Genomic DNA, 15,512 nt, shown 5'->3' on the forward strand with positions numbered 1-15,512 from the left:
CATAAGGTGACATAAATTCACAAGCTAAAACTATTAGCATTTATGCTGGCAGTCACAGAACACAGTGTGTTTGCTCATATGTTCACTCTCAGTAGAGAAATATTGAAGCTTTATTTGATTCTACACGTGATTCTGTGTAAATGTAGACATCTGTGTGAGTTTGTGTGCAGAATAGCGCAGCTGACCAGCAAAGTAGCTAACTCCCCAAATTAGATGCTTTAAAGTAACATAAATGATCACATTTTAATTGTATCTACTATTATTGTTCCAGCTGTCTCTCGGTCAGGTAGAAAATGGACTACAACCCTAAAATTAGTTGGTCAATGTTTGGATCCGTTCTTGTTTTTATATAAAGGGTGTATAAACACCCTTATGAAATGAATGCTTCAATATTAAACCTGGACATTAAATGTGTGGCTGATGCAGGTAAAGTCATTGAGGTATTGAAAGCTTTCTGTTTTTCCAGTATTAACACAAATACTGCTGTACCACAGCAGCGCTGCCTGTGTCATCCAACCAGAAGCAAGTTATTGACCATTGTGAAGGAACACTGATTTGTCCTTTAACTCTTCTGTTAAGAAAGTGAAATTTTAAAAAAGCAATAGTGGTTTACTTTTCTCATAAATAACTGAAATATTTATTTCACACTATGCCGCTGAAAATCAACAGAAACAGATAAGTAAGTATGCAAATTTACTTTGCTGTTAGAACTTTTATTCTAATCTGTATCTCCACATAGTGGACGTATCAGTTTATTCTCTTTTGCCACTGCTCTGTTGCATCTTTTTCCCTTGACTTTCCAAATTGCCCCCCTCACTAGGATTTTTAGCCCCTGGATGGTTTTCTCTTACAGTTTTGTGGCATGACTCCTTGTACACAACATTTTCAACATGGAAAACAATGTCAGTTATCCATTATTAAACTGAAATCCTAGTTTATACATTAGACATTTGACCCTTATTTACAACAGACACAAAGCAAGCAAATGTACTAAAGTCAAGCAATGTTATCTCCTCTCTTAGATAAACTGCAAGGTCCTAAATATATTATTAAAAAACACAAAGTATAGATCAGTCTCGTTTGGTGCCATTAGAAACAGTGTGATTTGGCTCTATAGGCAAGTTTAATAAGCTAGGTGACAGAATTTCATGGTCAGTGACAAATATTATATTTTTCTCATTTAAGTTCAATTCAATTCAGTATTAATTGTACCTGAAGGCTTAAACAACTCCCCCCTGCTTTCTTCTCGATCACTAACCTCAATCAGATCTGCTCCTTCAGTCCTGTCAGTCTCCTCCAGCTTCTTTCCCTCTTTCTTCCTATGTTTAGTAATAAATACATTTTATTAAACTCAGAATAACAAGGAGAAAATTAGAGATCATTCAACTTTTCAACTTTTTTGTTTTAACCGGTAAATATTTTGTTATCTGACTGGTCATCGATAGAGCTGTCGCCTCTTAATGTCCAACTAAAGGTTGAGGACTTGAGAGATAACAACACTGTATGATGATCAACACTATATGACATTTTCATTGACATTAACTTACTGTAAACAACAGTACATGACAAACCCTGGTGTCACTTTTCCAGTAGTGAGGAGAACTTTAAAAACAAAGAATATAAAGAGCTGTCAGTGATGTTATTTCTATCTCTCTCGCTTGGTCACACTCACAGTGAAATTAAACCAGTTGGCTTGTCAGCTAGGCAATGTTAGTGTTAGCCTAAGCGCTTTTCTTTGCCTCATATAAACTCAAAGTGAGCTAGTTTGCTATCTATTTATCAAACAACCAAGTAAAAGCCCGATAGCCAGCTATACTGACCATAATGTATCACAAATCCATATTGCAGGTGGGTATATTCACTCTGTAGCTACTGTTTCACCCATGGGGTCTGTTGATCCAGTGGCTCAACTCACTCCATAACCTTTGTTCTCTTTCACCCCACAGCCAAACTTTGGCCTTCAATTCTGGATAAAAACTCAAAACTGTGCAAAAGCACCGACTCTACTGTAAGGCTAACTTCTGCTAGTGTCCCTGCAGGACCCCAGTGTTGCCAACTTAGCGACTTTGTCGCTATATTTAGTGACTTTTCAGACCCCTCTAGAGACTTTTTGTTAAAAAGCGACTAGCAAGTCTAGCGACTTTTTCTGGTGTTGAACTGCGCATGCCCAACCTCTGCTGATCCCGCCCCCTACTTACAGAGCGGGATGTAAATATAAATAAAAATATATATAAAGTTAAACCCCACACAACAGTCTTTTGATTAAATTTGATATGCTAACATTTAACAACACAAGACAAAACTGATTTATGTAATGTGGGTCTAGACAAAGCATTAAAGTCATGAAGTTATTTTGAAAAGTGACGGCCTGTTTCAAAGGCAAAAAAAAAGAATCAACAAAAGTTCATTTATTCAGTTAATTTGTAGTTCTAACATATTCAGGGTGTTTTTTTACTCACGTTTTTCTCTCCCACAGCGTTATTTCTTTATTCTACGGCTTCAAATACACGCAAATGTATGTAAATCTATTATGCAAATTAGGCGATGATGTCATTTAACGACTTCTAGTGACTTTTAGGACAGCCAATAGCTACTTTCCTTACTGGGGAGTTGGCAACACTGCAGGACTCTTACTAACCCGACTTACCTTAGTAGTTTATTAGCACTAAGCTAACGGCAATTCACATGAACATTGTTGCCCGTTCTAGATTAAAAACATACATTTGAAGCTTCTAAAAGACATTTATTGTGTTGCTTGAATCTTGTGATATATTTTACCTCGTAGCAGCTTCTCAGTGACTCTTTCAATAGAGAGCTCTACTATTGAGCTGCCGCTGCTGTTCTCCTTTTCTGGCAACCTGCTGATTTGGCGGCTGCTGTTGCAGGCAGGGATGGATCACGACGGCCCAGTGCGACCTACCTCACAAAATTGGTTCGCCCAATTATAAACCATGATTGGCTGATTCCTTTGCCACTTTGCGATTAAGCTGCTGGGAAATCTAATGCGTTAGGCCTTTTATTTAACTCTTTCAAGGGGAACGGCATCAATAAAAAAAATTTAATTTTACTTTGTTTACATCTCACCGATTTATGAAAGTCATTCAGAGTGGTTTGGCGTGAAGTGGTCCCTTCTAGAGAAACGTGCCCAATCAGAATGGTTCACATTGGTGGTGATAGGAACCAGACATCCACCTCTAAAAGCTCAATCGTAGAAAGTGAATAAGCTGCTTGATGTCCCAGAAATTGTTTAATGATAGATTTTTCAGATTTATCACTATTTTACCATCTTTAATGTTACAGAATACATATCGCTGATGTCAGAAGAAAACCTCGTATCTCCATTTTTGACGTTTTTCATTTTACATGATTTGAAAATGTGTTATTCTGTATATTGTGTGTAAATTTAATGAAGAATGGTCCAAAAAAATACCCCAAAATTACTTGGAAAGACATCTGGTTCCATTGACTTACATTAAAAGTGAAGCATGCCTTTTCCCTCTCCTGTAAAGTTCCTATTTTGGACATACGAGGTTTTCTTCCGACAACAGCAATATGTAGGTTCACTGATGGTTCTGAACAGTAAATAAAATGGCTATATTCGTGTTGTAGACTTTGTGACCCCTGGTTCCTCTCACCACCACTGTATAGAAATCAGAGTTGGTAGGTTTCTCTATAATGAACCTCTTCACATCAATCCTCTCTGAATGACTTTGTTTACATCTCAAGGGCTGAATTATTCAGAAATTTTGAAAAATTGGTGGAATTCCCCTTTAAGTCCTAGCTAATAAGAGAGCTTTCTTGGCTTTATGGCTATATCTACCTAGATAACACAGAGAAAAACCAATTAGCTACTTATTAGCCAATTTTCTGCTGGACGTTTCAAGAACATAACCCTTTTGTTTCCAGCTAAACTTTACAATGAAAAGAGCAGTACTGTAATACATGCAGAGTTTAAACACAAGCATTTCTGTTCTACTGAGCTAATTATTACATAAATGTATTCTTTAGTTCCCAGAAACTATTAGGCTGTGTTTGAAGGCCTGGAACACCCTGAGGGTTCCCCTCTGCTGTAACACAATACAATTTACATTTACATAAAATCAAACAGCAAAAAAAGCACAGCCTGATATCATTTATGCTTCCTGAATACGGTCGCATGACAAAACTGCTCAGACCCCTGCATACAAGGGTTGGGTCAACCTACCCCACTCTCCCCTGTGGAACTGTACATGGCTAATAAAAAGAAGTGTTTCTCAGAACTTAATGTTCCTCAGGCTGAGAAAACTCTTTGCATTCAGTGAATGTACAAAGTTCAGATATTGTGACATCCATGTGGCCAACCAAGCAAACCGGGAGAAAAAAAAACCCTCAAAAGTTGTGTCATCACTAAATGCCGTGGATTTGGTGCTGTTTGCACTACCAGCTAAACAGGACTCATACTGCTCGCTTATGTGCAACAACAATGAACTTGATTTGAAGGGTTTTGAATGAAACTGTATTTCAGATCCAAGCAAATATCACTCAAAAATTCTATAATACAAAATACATTCAATACAGAAGCTTCTCAAATAAACAAAAAAAAACCTTGCAACAAAAAAGACAAGCAAAATCATAGTAACGTATAGAAAATGCATTTTAAAAAGTTATTTTTAATGTGTTTTTATATTAAACATATCTTGCATGAGCCAAGAGTCTTAACGCTAAATTTTACTGTGTTTGTTTTAATCTGCATACTTGGTATAAAATGTCAAGGCATTTTAACTCTGTTTAAAAAAAAAAAAAAAAAAAAAAAAAAAAGGTAAACCAAACAAACAAATACAAATTCAGAAAGTTTGTAAATAGAATTTTCCATCAGTCAGAATGATCCGATTTACTCGTCCACTGTAAACTAGTTTTTTGAAAGTCTTTTTTTCTTTTCAGTCCTAATAAAAGGACAAGATCCACCACACAAATCAAATAATTCATACTTATCTACACATACAACTTTCTTTAACTGTGTGAAATTTTTTTTTTATTCTTTTACTTTGCATAACAGTTGCATCTTTACAAACTCTTTTCACAATGTACATATACTCATAACACATACTGGTGACTTCCCTGATGTGGAATAAATCTAGCACGACACTTTATTTTAAAGGATTTTCAAAAGTGAATCCCATTTAATTGTGTAAAACAAACCAATATTAGGCTTAATCCAGAACACCAGCACATTATTTCATATTAGTTCCATCAAACTCCCAGTGCTGTAATCAAGGATTCACAGCTTTTTGACCATCAGACACTGTGCAGTGGTTTAAATAGAAAAAAGAAACTGTTCTGATGATCAAAAAGTATGAAGGACCACAGTGAAACCTCTACATCTATGCACTCACACCTGGACCCCACTTGGTCTGTCAGCAGGTGGGGATGTGCCTTGGTATCATCACTGTAAGAATCAGGGATTACCTTTTTTTCCGCTTATTTTTTTAAATAACTTTTCTTAGAGATTAAAATGTGTACCATTATATCACAAATCCCTCTTTATTAGTGCTACACAGTGCAAATTCATTGGTCCAAGTGCTCCAGAAGCACATATTCACATAATATATGTGAGCTTGATGATCAAATGAGACTTCTTTTCCATATGTATTTGAAAGCATTCCACTTGCTGTAATGGATGAAATGGAATGAAAAACTAGATGCAGTTGCAAATCTGCACTCAGACTGCCAATCTAGTTGTGATAACTGTGGTTAATCTATGATTTCACTGATGAACATTGCATAACTGAATAATTAAATGGTTAAGATATAAACTAAATCAGAGCGGCTTGATGTGAAATGCTCCATTCAAACTTACCAACTCAATTCACAGTGGTGATGATAGGAACCAGATGTCAAAGCATTTAACATCTCTAGAAGCTACATTATAGTTAGCTAATACATTGTTTGACAATAGTTTTGACATAAGATTTTGGTCTAAATCATGTTTTTGTAAATCTATTTTACGGTTGAGAGGTCCAAGCAGGATGCTATAAGGCAAAATATTCCCCCCAAAAAACTTTGTTTTTAAATTTATCACTATTTTACCATCATCAACATTACATACAACAAAAATTAATTTTGGATAATAAACAAATTGTCTGCCCTCTGGTTCATATAACCACTGAAAAAGAAAAAAAGAAAAAAAAACCCCAGTAAGTTTCACTAGTGAACAATTTCGCACAAAATCACTCTGAATGACTTTACATCTCAGAAATCAGTGAAATACAGATTTAATTAGTCTTTTGAGACCAGAGCAGAAATTTGTTTGGCATGAATGTGAATATGACTAAAATTATAATAATAATCAATGAAGCTCCTAAGTCTAGTAGGTCAGGTCCAAAAACCATTCACTTTAGATATTTTTCTTGTATGTATTTGTATTAAATGGAGGGAAAAAATGGAAATGTCTAAATTTTCTTCCTTTCTAAAACATGCCTCCGAGACAAATTCTCACATAGGCTGCAATATTTATGTTTCCCTTGATAACGTTGTTCATCACCAAAATGCTTTCACACTCATTATCAAAACAAATGAGCATTTTTGGACCTGATCTACCAGGCAAAATGGTTTCATTTGGCTATTGATTCCTGATTTCTCTGTAGGCCAAGGCCTCGATCTTAAGGCACTATCACTTTACAGCATTAAAAATGAACAGAACATAAACTCAAATAGCAAACAACCAAAATCATGCTTTATAAGAGACTCTGTCACTGGGACTCAGCAATGTTTCTCTCCCAGCAATAGTGGTTACAACAAAATAAATTTTTATATACAACGTCATGTTGGGTGACACTTCGCTCCCACTGAGCGCTGCCTTTCAACAGCCAATGCACATCTGATGAGCAATCCAGAATGATTAGCATTCTAAATAAAGCTAAGTTCCAGAGCACCTGACCCAATGTTCTCCCCAGCGGCAGATGGTGGGTTGGTGTGCCACACTTGTGTGTGATTGTTGGGATTCTGCAGAATGTTCTCCACCATTCACACTGTTGTAGAATGTTCTCCACCATTCACACTGTTGTAGAATGTTCTCCACCATTCACACTGTTGTAGAATGTTCTCCACCATTCACACCGTTCTAGAATGTTCTCCACCATTCACACCGTTCTAGAATGTTCTCCACCATTCACACCGTTCTAGAATGTTCTCCACCATTCACACCGTTCTAGAATGTTCTCCACCATTCACACCGTTCTAGAATGTTCTCCACCATTCACACCGTTCTAGAATGTTCTCCACCATTCACACTGTCCTAAATAACTGCCTCATTTGCACAATTTCAGTTCTCCAATATTCACACTGCTCTGGAATGTTCTCTGCACTGCCCTAGCTCTCCATCACTCACACTGATCTACAATATTCTCCATCATTCACACTGTTTCAAGAATATTCTCTTCGGGTTCATTCAGTTAGTTCTTATTCTGGAATACGTGAAGATCTGATATTTGTAAAAACCTGCACATCTAGGACCTCTGGGTTCTTATATGCAGCCTGAAAACCACGGTACAGTGCGAGTCAAACTAAAATGTAAACTAAAACAAAAAAGTGCTGTGTTTAAAGTTGCAATAAAGATTAAGAAAATAGCTTTGGGTTTTTATTTTGGCAGTTTTACATCAACAGGCCTGAATTACAAAAAGAGAAGAGGCACTTTGGCGCATTGTTCTACCAGCAAGGTTGTTTCAGTGCTAGGAAACGGAAAGAATGTACCACCATTGTATTAACGTTAACTTTTAAGGTGATTACTGACGTCCAGAATCAGTGGTTTAAGGTGAAACACACTTTTGTGGATTGTACGTCCTATTAATACCTTGACATTACTTTCCTTATACCACTGTTAGCTTGAAATGAGAAATACAAGTCATAATGAAGAAAGGGGGAGACGGAAAGAGCGAGTGCCAGCATGCTCAATGTATGCATTATCAACATTATAACCTCCGTAACCAAGTACCTACAGGCATCATCAGAATTTGTGAAGATAAGTGCCATCAGTATGTGTTTGTTGGTGAATGGTGGGTCAGTGTGCTATGGCCTGACCAGCAGAGGCAGTTACTAACTAGTTATATTTACTCAGTTACCCAAACTCAAGAAAAAATTTGATGGGTGGGGAAAAAAAAAAAGATATTTTGTGAAGTGAAATTATCTTAAATCTAGTTGATATATCTAATATTTGTCATTTTGGAATTGTTGTAAGTATGCATTAAGATGTTTGTAATTTCCTGAGGAATTTAAAATGATATTTTACTCCTACTGTAGTGTAATTGTGAGGAAAGCAGTTTACTTTCTCAGTTACATTTTAGTCATTAAATTTAGTTTCTAATTACATTTTGGATTTAATATCATTATGTTATGTTGGCAGCAGTATCAGTACTGCTTTGCAATTATTCACACCTCTTACTTGTGACATTTACCCAGTAAGTTACATAACTATAACTTATAAGTTGTTTACTATATCTTTTACAACTGGACTTCTACTCAGGGAGAATTTGTAAAGCAGGGCTTCAGTAAAGTGCACTCACAACAACACAGCTGCACAGTAAACCAGCTACGCCATCTGCACGCGCACGCGCACACACACACACACGAAACTGTAGCAACAGAGAATGCTGATATTATAGAACTTATATGAGCTTTTACAAAACAGGTTTGTGGCTATAAAACCAACAAACACACAAACGCACATTGCACATTTAATAGCTGCACTAAATACCTGATTAACACTAACACTCTTGCACACTCTTTTTCTGGAATGCACTTCCACCTGTGTCCACTGGAGGCGCCTTGCCGCTGGGTCTCAGCTCTGCTCTTTATGTGTGTGCCACACTCCCACACATTCTCATTCAACTTCCTGCCACACAGCACAGACAAAAAGCCACAGCCATTCTTCCACAGAACCACAGATATTATCTTTCTCACTGTCCTTCACAGACAGCTTTCAGTCTTTCTCCATCCTTCTCTCTCTTTCAGACGTGTCTCTTCATGTGCAGAGCCAGATGGTCAGAACGAGAGAAGCATCTGAGCAGAGAAAAAAGAGAGAGAGATACAGCACAGCCATTATAAGCATAGGAGAGCAAACAAGCTGCCTAAACGCATATTTATCATTCCTGCTACACACACACCTGTCGCAGTGGCTGCATTTGAAGGGCTTTGCCCCCGTGTGTTTTCTGAAGTGTCGAGTGAGCTCATCGCTCCGAGCAAATCGCCACTCGCAGCCGTCCCAAGAACACCTGTATGGCTTCTCACCTGTCAAACACACACATACACATTATACTCAACACCTGTTTTTACCCTTCATTCAAATGTACACACACAGTGTTTTCAAGACTAGCATCTTCTCTCAAATGACAGCTTACATTAATATAACACCACTATGGATGTTTCAACTGGGCTTAAACTTAAAGGGTATTATATTCTTAGCAGCTTCATACTAGGGATGTGCACAGGTACTACAAGTATTCAATCTCCAGTATTTGAACACTATTCGAGTATTCATTACAATTCATCTCAGGAAGGCAGAGGAAATATACAGACCAACAATTCAATGAAAAGCAGATTTTATTTCAACCGCACTGTAAAATGTTTTGCTGGTGTTTGTGAAGTGCTTGTATGTATGTAATTTTTTTGCTCTAAAACACATTAAAAGTGCCTTAATGTGGGGATGTAACTAAAGACTGATTGTTAAGGATTGAGAAGTATGTTTAACAGAAACATAATACAGTAACATAGAAAACTGTACTATAACAGATACAGGTCATATAATTCTAACAAATTACAATAACCTGCAGGCCCCCAGTAAAAGATTGTTTACATTTTTTAAATTGCAGTTGAAAGATTTAGATTCATCATGAGCTTCATATTATTCAAAAAATTCAAAAAATGCTGTGCCACGTTTTCAGCTCCCCACCAAAACAGTTTTAGTCCATAAGCAGAGCCTCATTTTAAACCATTTCACCACAAAATGCCCATTTTGCATGATAAATGCTCAAAATGTGCCAAAAGGCATCAAAATGATTAAAAGCACTTCACAACATCAGGAGCATTTTGTTGGTTTGTCCTGTTTTTCTTTGGTTTTCCTACAAAAAACGGAACATTTTTGTCCTGAATCTGTACACATACATTTATACACTTCCTCACATAGTACTCCTGACCTTCCTGTTTCTCAGGGATGGGGCTGGGAACACCACAGATCTTGTGTATCGCCTCCATGGTTCCCAGAGCCTTCATGCTTCTGCAACGAAATTCTATCTGTCCTCATCAACCCCCTCACTCCACCCTCCCCATCTAAACAAAAACAATGAATGAGGTCACTCTCTGTGAGGAGGCCTCTGCATGCCAGGCATTTCTACCTATCCCCATGCAGGAGTGCACATTGCCAGTGGGCAAGAACACAGCAGTGTTCAATGGAGCACTAAACAAGTGGCCTGCAGCAGTTTGGAAAAGCTGATTTCTGTTTGATATTGGAATTTGTGTGCTGTATGATGTCAAACAACTACCCCCCCCCCCCCCCCCACCCAAAAAAAGCTGGAATTGTTGTTATGTCAACACCGAGTCAACATACAGTCTTTGAAGCCCCCTGGGAACACACTGTAAAAGAATAAAAATGTTTGTATGATACCAAAATGGAGTGTTATATTAAACATCTAGCAAGGTTTGAATGAAAGAGGCAAGATAGAAACATAATAAGAGTTAAAAATTGCTTATCAGACCTATCTGAGAACAGTCTGGGCATGACCTTCAGTCAAGCACTCGAAGTCTGCTACCTCATTAAAGCAGAACTCAACACAACAGCAAAAGCGAAGAGACATAATTAACATTGAATATAAATATAGCTTTCTTTCAGTACGTTTCTCTGACTCGAACAGAGACAGTGTAGGAAAACAATGTTTTGTTAAAGCTGTATGGGCAGGACAACCCAAAACAGCCTTGTGATTGATGAGGGTACTGCCTACGTACACGTGACCAAAGACAAAGACCACAAAATAGAGCAGTCATTGACTGGACGCTGGAAAGTATTCACAGGGCATATTTACACATGTAAATATGTGTGCCCACAGGAGCACAATTAGCAAGAAAACACAGATTTACATTCAGGACTCCACACAGGACTTTTAAGGCTACCACACACTGGACGCATCGGGAGATGACCCACAGTCTCCACAAAGACCCAGAGCACAAATCTACAGTTGATAATGTGGCTTGAAATTTCACCTCAGCTAATGTTACCTGCCTTCGTAAATCCTCACCTTGCACATTTTAGCTCAAAAACAGCAAGACTGCAAAGAGTTAGTTAGCTCATTCCAAAAGTATTTTCCATCAAATGTGTACAAGTACAGTGTAACCTGAGTTTTAGTTTAACCAGCTTTTTCTGTGACACATCCTGTGGTTTGTACTGCTTAGCGATGCTCCTCATCTGGTGCGCAGTTCACATTACAAGCCTCATTGCTCAAATCTGATTTTTTTGCTCAAATTAGATCTCTCTGACACAAGGGTTTACATTCATTTAGGTAAGTGATTCAAATCTGTCATTAAAGCGTCACGTGAATCATCAGCAAACAAACTATCGGTAAGAACGACCCTTCGCTGCGAAGATAATGAACTCTGATCAGCTCTCAACTGCATTATTAGAGTGAGACGAAGGTGTTAAAGGTGAGATGTGTTGCTTTTCCACCGTTTACAGGCTTTATCTTCTGTTCGGCGCTGCTGCCATGGTAACCCTGAATGATGGTGCACGCACAGTGGAAAAAAAGGACATGAATTCTGATCTGAGCGTCACACTAAGGTCGCATGGCCATGCATCTGATATGAATCCAATCTAGGACCACATATGAAAGTGCCTCAGGTCAGATTTGAAAAGATTGGATTTGCGTGTCCACAGCCCTGAAAACATGAGATCTGAGTCACATTAGGGCAAAAAATCTGAATTGTGCCACTAAAACCTGGTAATGTGAACGTAGCCATAGGCTGTCGCAGTAGTCTTCCATAGTTCCTTCACAGGACTGAGTTTCCTAAAAGCATCTTAGCACAAAGATGATTCTTAAATGGCAGAGCAAGAATCACTCTGAACACTCTCTCTACCAGTTAAGACGATCTTAGCATTGCTTTTGGGAAACTGGGCCCAAATAAGGAACTCTGACCAAAATATAAGCTGCTGACTCTACACTGCCCTCTGGTGGAGCACGGAATTCAGACATTTCATGAGATTGTGTGACATTACAGAGAATCTAAAGTGTTCATCAAAAACTCGCTCACCTGTATGCGTGCGCTGGTGTGCTTTCAGATGTGAACTCTTTGTGTACACTTTCCTGCAGCCGTTAAAATGACAGTGATGAACTCTCCTCCTGCCCTCTGCTGACCCTTCACCTTTTTCCTCTCCTACTCCTGACCTCTCTTCATCCCCCGTGACCCCCTTTGTCCTGTGTCCAAGAGAAATGGATAAAATGGCCTCTGGCGCCGATTCCATGACCATTTCAGGTGACTGGGGCTGTGGGGAGTGCGTGTGTGTGTTCAGGGGGTCGAGGTCAGTCATGATGTGGCTGAGGGGGTGAGACAGGAGGTCCGCAGAGGGCGAGAGCTCTTCCCCGCTGTCTGAACCGTCACTGCCTGTATCTGAACCACAGCCACGGAGCTCCAGAGCCGCCAGGCTGGACTGGTTCTGGTTATTCCCTGGGAGAGAGGTTCTTGGCTGGGTCACCGCAGCGCCGGCCTCCCCGCAGCACCGCATCAGCTGCGTCCACAGATCCTCTGACCCACACACTGACCTCAAGTCAGCTGGGGACACGTATGGCTCTCTCTGCAAATAGCGCTCAAGCTCCAGGCATGTCTAACACAGAGAGAGAAGAGAGAGAGAGAGAGAGAGAGAGAGAGAGAGAGAGAGAGAGAGAGAGACATTGTAACAATGTCACATTAATATTATATTGTACATGTAATTACATCATATATTAGCTCATACATAGACTCATATCATGTTATTATATTAAAAGAGATCTTTATAGGAATTGAGTGGTTTTGTGAGACTGGTTGGTCAGGCATGTTCTGCTGAAGTGGAAATACGCTTTCTGGAAATCAAGTGGCTCTGACTCTATCAATTGTATTTCCATTATATGGGCCCTTTAAAGCCTGCAGGGATTCCACATTTTCCTCATGCACGTTTAAATCCCCCCCTCGCTACAGAGACACTCAGCACATACACCACACACACACACGCACACGCACACGCACACACACACACACACACACACACACACACACTTCAAAACTACCGGAACTCCAAGCAGCCTAAAACATCATTTTGAATGAGTGCTCTCTCTCTCTCTGTCTCACTCACACACACACACACACACACCTAAACCGCTTGTGTTTCTCTCAATCACCTGGTTTACTACCTATCAGAAGATGCACACCTTTCACTCAGTATCTCACAAAGAAACACAGAGAGGTGGAGAGAGGTGGGGAGAGAGAGAGAGAGAGAGAGAGAGAGAGAGAGAGAGAGAGAGAGAGAGACAGAAGGGGAGAATCTTAAAAAGGACAAACTGTTCTGATTGCAAGTGCGTGCCAACGCTCAGCAATAAACATTACATCTTTAATGCGTTAGAATCGCATCAGCTCCATGCGCTGCTGTAAAACGTGAATAAATAGAAATCCATCTTTGCACCAGGCGATACATATTGTGTATGCTGTGATATTGCTTGAAATATTTTAGCGATATATAATATGTCAGTGATATAACACCCATAAAACAGCAGCGGCCCTGCTGACAGGCCATTTTTAATGATACTTTGCACTATTTTTCCTGAACCTGACAGTCTGGACCACTCACAGGGTGCTTCAGACTACATAAAAAAAAAAAAAAAAATGTTTAAATAAATAAATAGTCCTTTTTTGAGACAATATTATGTATGGGTAGTGCATTTTAAGAGAAAGAAACAATAAAATTGTCTGAAACAAGCTGTCAGGTTTCTAAGAAAGTTGGTACTCAGGAAGCAATGGTTCTTTAACTTTACTAATGCTAACTCAAATATATGACACATACACACTTTATCAATACCAACCAGCACTCATATCAACTTTTGAGGCATATGCTCAATTTTAAAAGCTATAATGTAAATCTACCGAGCCAATAATAATAATACAGCAATCTACACCTGTGAAGCTAAACGTTTTTGTTTTCTGAGCACTGCAAAGTAAATGTCTTTCATAAGTCAGAATCGAAAGAAGCAAAAGATCAAATTTACAGCTAAATTTGACAGAGACTGTTATATTTCCCCGTCGTATCGCGGTAAAACTGGAACCGTCGCCAAATATCGCAATGAGGGAAACTGAAGTCGTACCGAAGCGCTGCTGACGGTGTTTGTTTTGAGTGGAGTGTGGAGCGCGAGCTCTCTAACGGTCCTGCGCGCGCTCGCTCACTCACAGCCACAGCACAACCAGAACTGTCAAACTAGCTAACGGGGCTGAATTCGGCGTGTTTTTCGGCAGATTCTTTTTCGTTTTTTTCCGTTCCACCTTAACTGGTGCAGAAGTTCATTCTGGCGCCGTTTAAGGTGGAAGGGGAAAATTCGCGCAAGAATCTGGCGAATAGGAAGCCAACTTCAAACTACTGCCTCACTTCATTCGCTCATAGCATATCCGCCACTTCTCACTAGCGAGTCTCCTCGTTGCGGTTTTGTTTACACCGATTCAGCAGCCGCCACGGACGGCGCTAGCAGTTAACAGTAGCCTTAAGGTTACCTGCTGCCAGTTCTCCTCCAGCGAGGGCAGCGCAGAGAAGTAGCCCGTGTCGTGGACGGTCTGGAGCTCCTGGAAGATGCTGCACATGGGAATAACATCCATTTCGGGATCAAGTGACAGAGATGTCGAAGCCGAAGTAGGAAAGCACAGCGCGGGAGTCACTTATTTCCACATAGGAGTCGGCGCGAGGTCGGATTCGGCTGGAGTTTTGCTGCTGAGAGCGCATATGTTCCCCGTTCAGCGCACTGCTGTAATCCTCGCGTCCGCGCCACAAACTTCCCCATTCAAAATGTTTGTTACAAACTCGGCCACGTGATCGAATGACAGGGCCGCTGCACTGTGGCCAATCAGAGCTCTCTCCGCAACGGCCAACCCGCCGCTGCACTTTCGACCAATTACATGACGGCATCTCGTCCTCAGCCCGACTGTGATTGGCGGATGCAAATCGAGACGCCTTCTCTCCTATTGGTCCACGAGCGCTCTATTTTTGGAGCAGTATATAAACGCCAGAGCGTTTCCTCTGCTAGCTGGGATATTTTGAGCAGACGTTAGCGAGAACGAGCCATGCCAGGCTTGTTTGATATGACTGGACTTGATACTGAGATAAATACGGTCTGTTATTAATCTAATGAATGGAAAAAAAAAAAAACTATTTGGGTCATTTTCACACCCTTTCTCACAAAACGTCCGCTTCTGTGTGCTGATTAGTTCCCGAGGAGAGTCTACTGATAAAAACGTCGCCACAAACCTGAGCAAAGCTGTCAGTA

General features: G+C 39.7%; 1 protein-coding gene across 1 annotated transcript; it reads right to left on the reverse strand.

Annotated features, from left to right (window-relative positions):
- Positions 1-4,994: 4,994 nt before the first annotated feature.
- LOC108433087 (Krueppel-like factor 6) lies at positions 4,995-15,042 on the reverse strand. The gene is made up of 4 exons (XM_017707410.2): positions 14,746-15,042; positions 12,268-12,838; positions 9,138-9,261; positions 4,995-9,033 (listed from the first exon to the last, which is right to left on the reverse strand). The coding sequence occupies exons 1-4, from the start codon at positions 14,845-14,847 to the stop codon at positions 8,982-8,984; spliced, it is 849 nt and encodes a 282-aa protein (XP_017562899.1). The 5' UTR covers positions 14,848-15,042; the 3' UTR covers positions 4,995-8,981.
- Positions 15,043-15,512: the final 470 nt, after the last annotated feature.

This window comes from Pygocentrus nattereri, chromosome 19 (genome assembly GCF_015220715.1).
Source record: "Pygocentrus nattereri isolate fPygNat1 chromosome 19, fPygNat1.pri, whole genome shotgun sequence".
Taxonomy (NCBI): Eukaryota; Metazoa; Chordata; class Actinopteri; order Characiformes; family Serrasalmidae; genus Pygocentrus; species Pygocentrus nattereri.

What these genes read in the sequence shown, in the direction of transcription:
- LOC108433087 (XM_017707410.2), bottom strand. Translation starts at nt 14,847, where the DNA reads ATGGATGTTATTCCCATGTGCAGCATCTTCCAGGAGCTCCAGACCGTC. An exon ending in ACACCAGCGCACGCATACAG is followed by an intron (nt 9,262 to 12,267) that starts GTGAGCGAGTTT and finishes TGTGTTTGACAG; the next exon opens with GTGAGAAGCCATACAGGTGT. An exon ending in AAATGCAGCCACTGCGACAG is followed by an intron (nt 9,034 to 9,137) that starts GTGTGTGTGTAG and finishes TTCTCTGCTCAG; the next exon opens with ATGCTTCTCTCGTTCTGACC.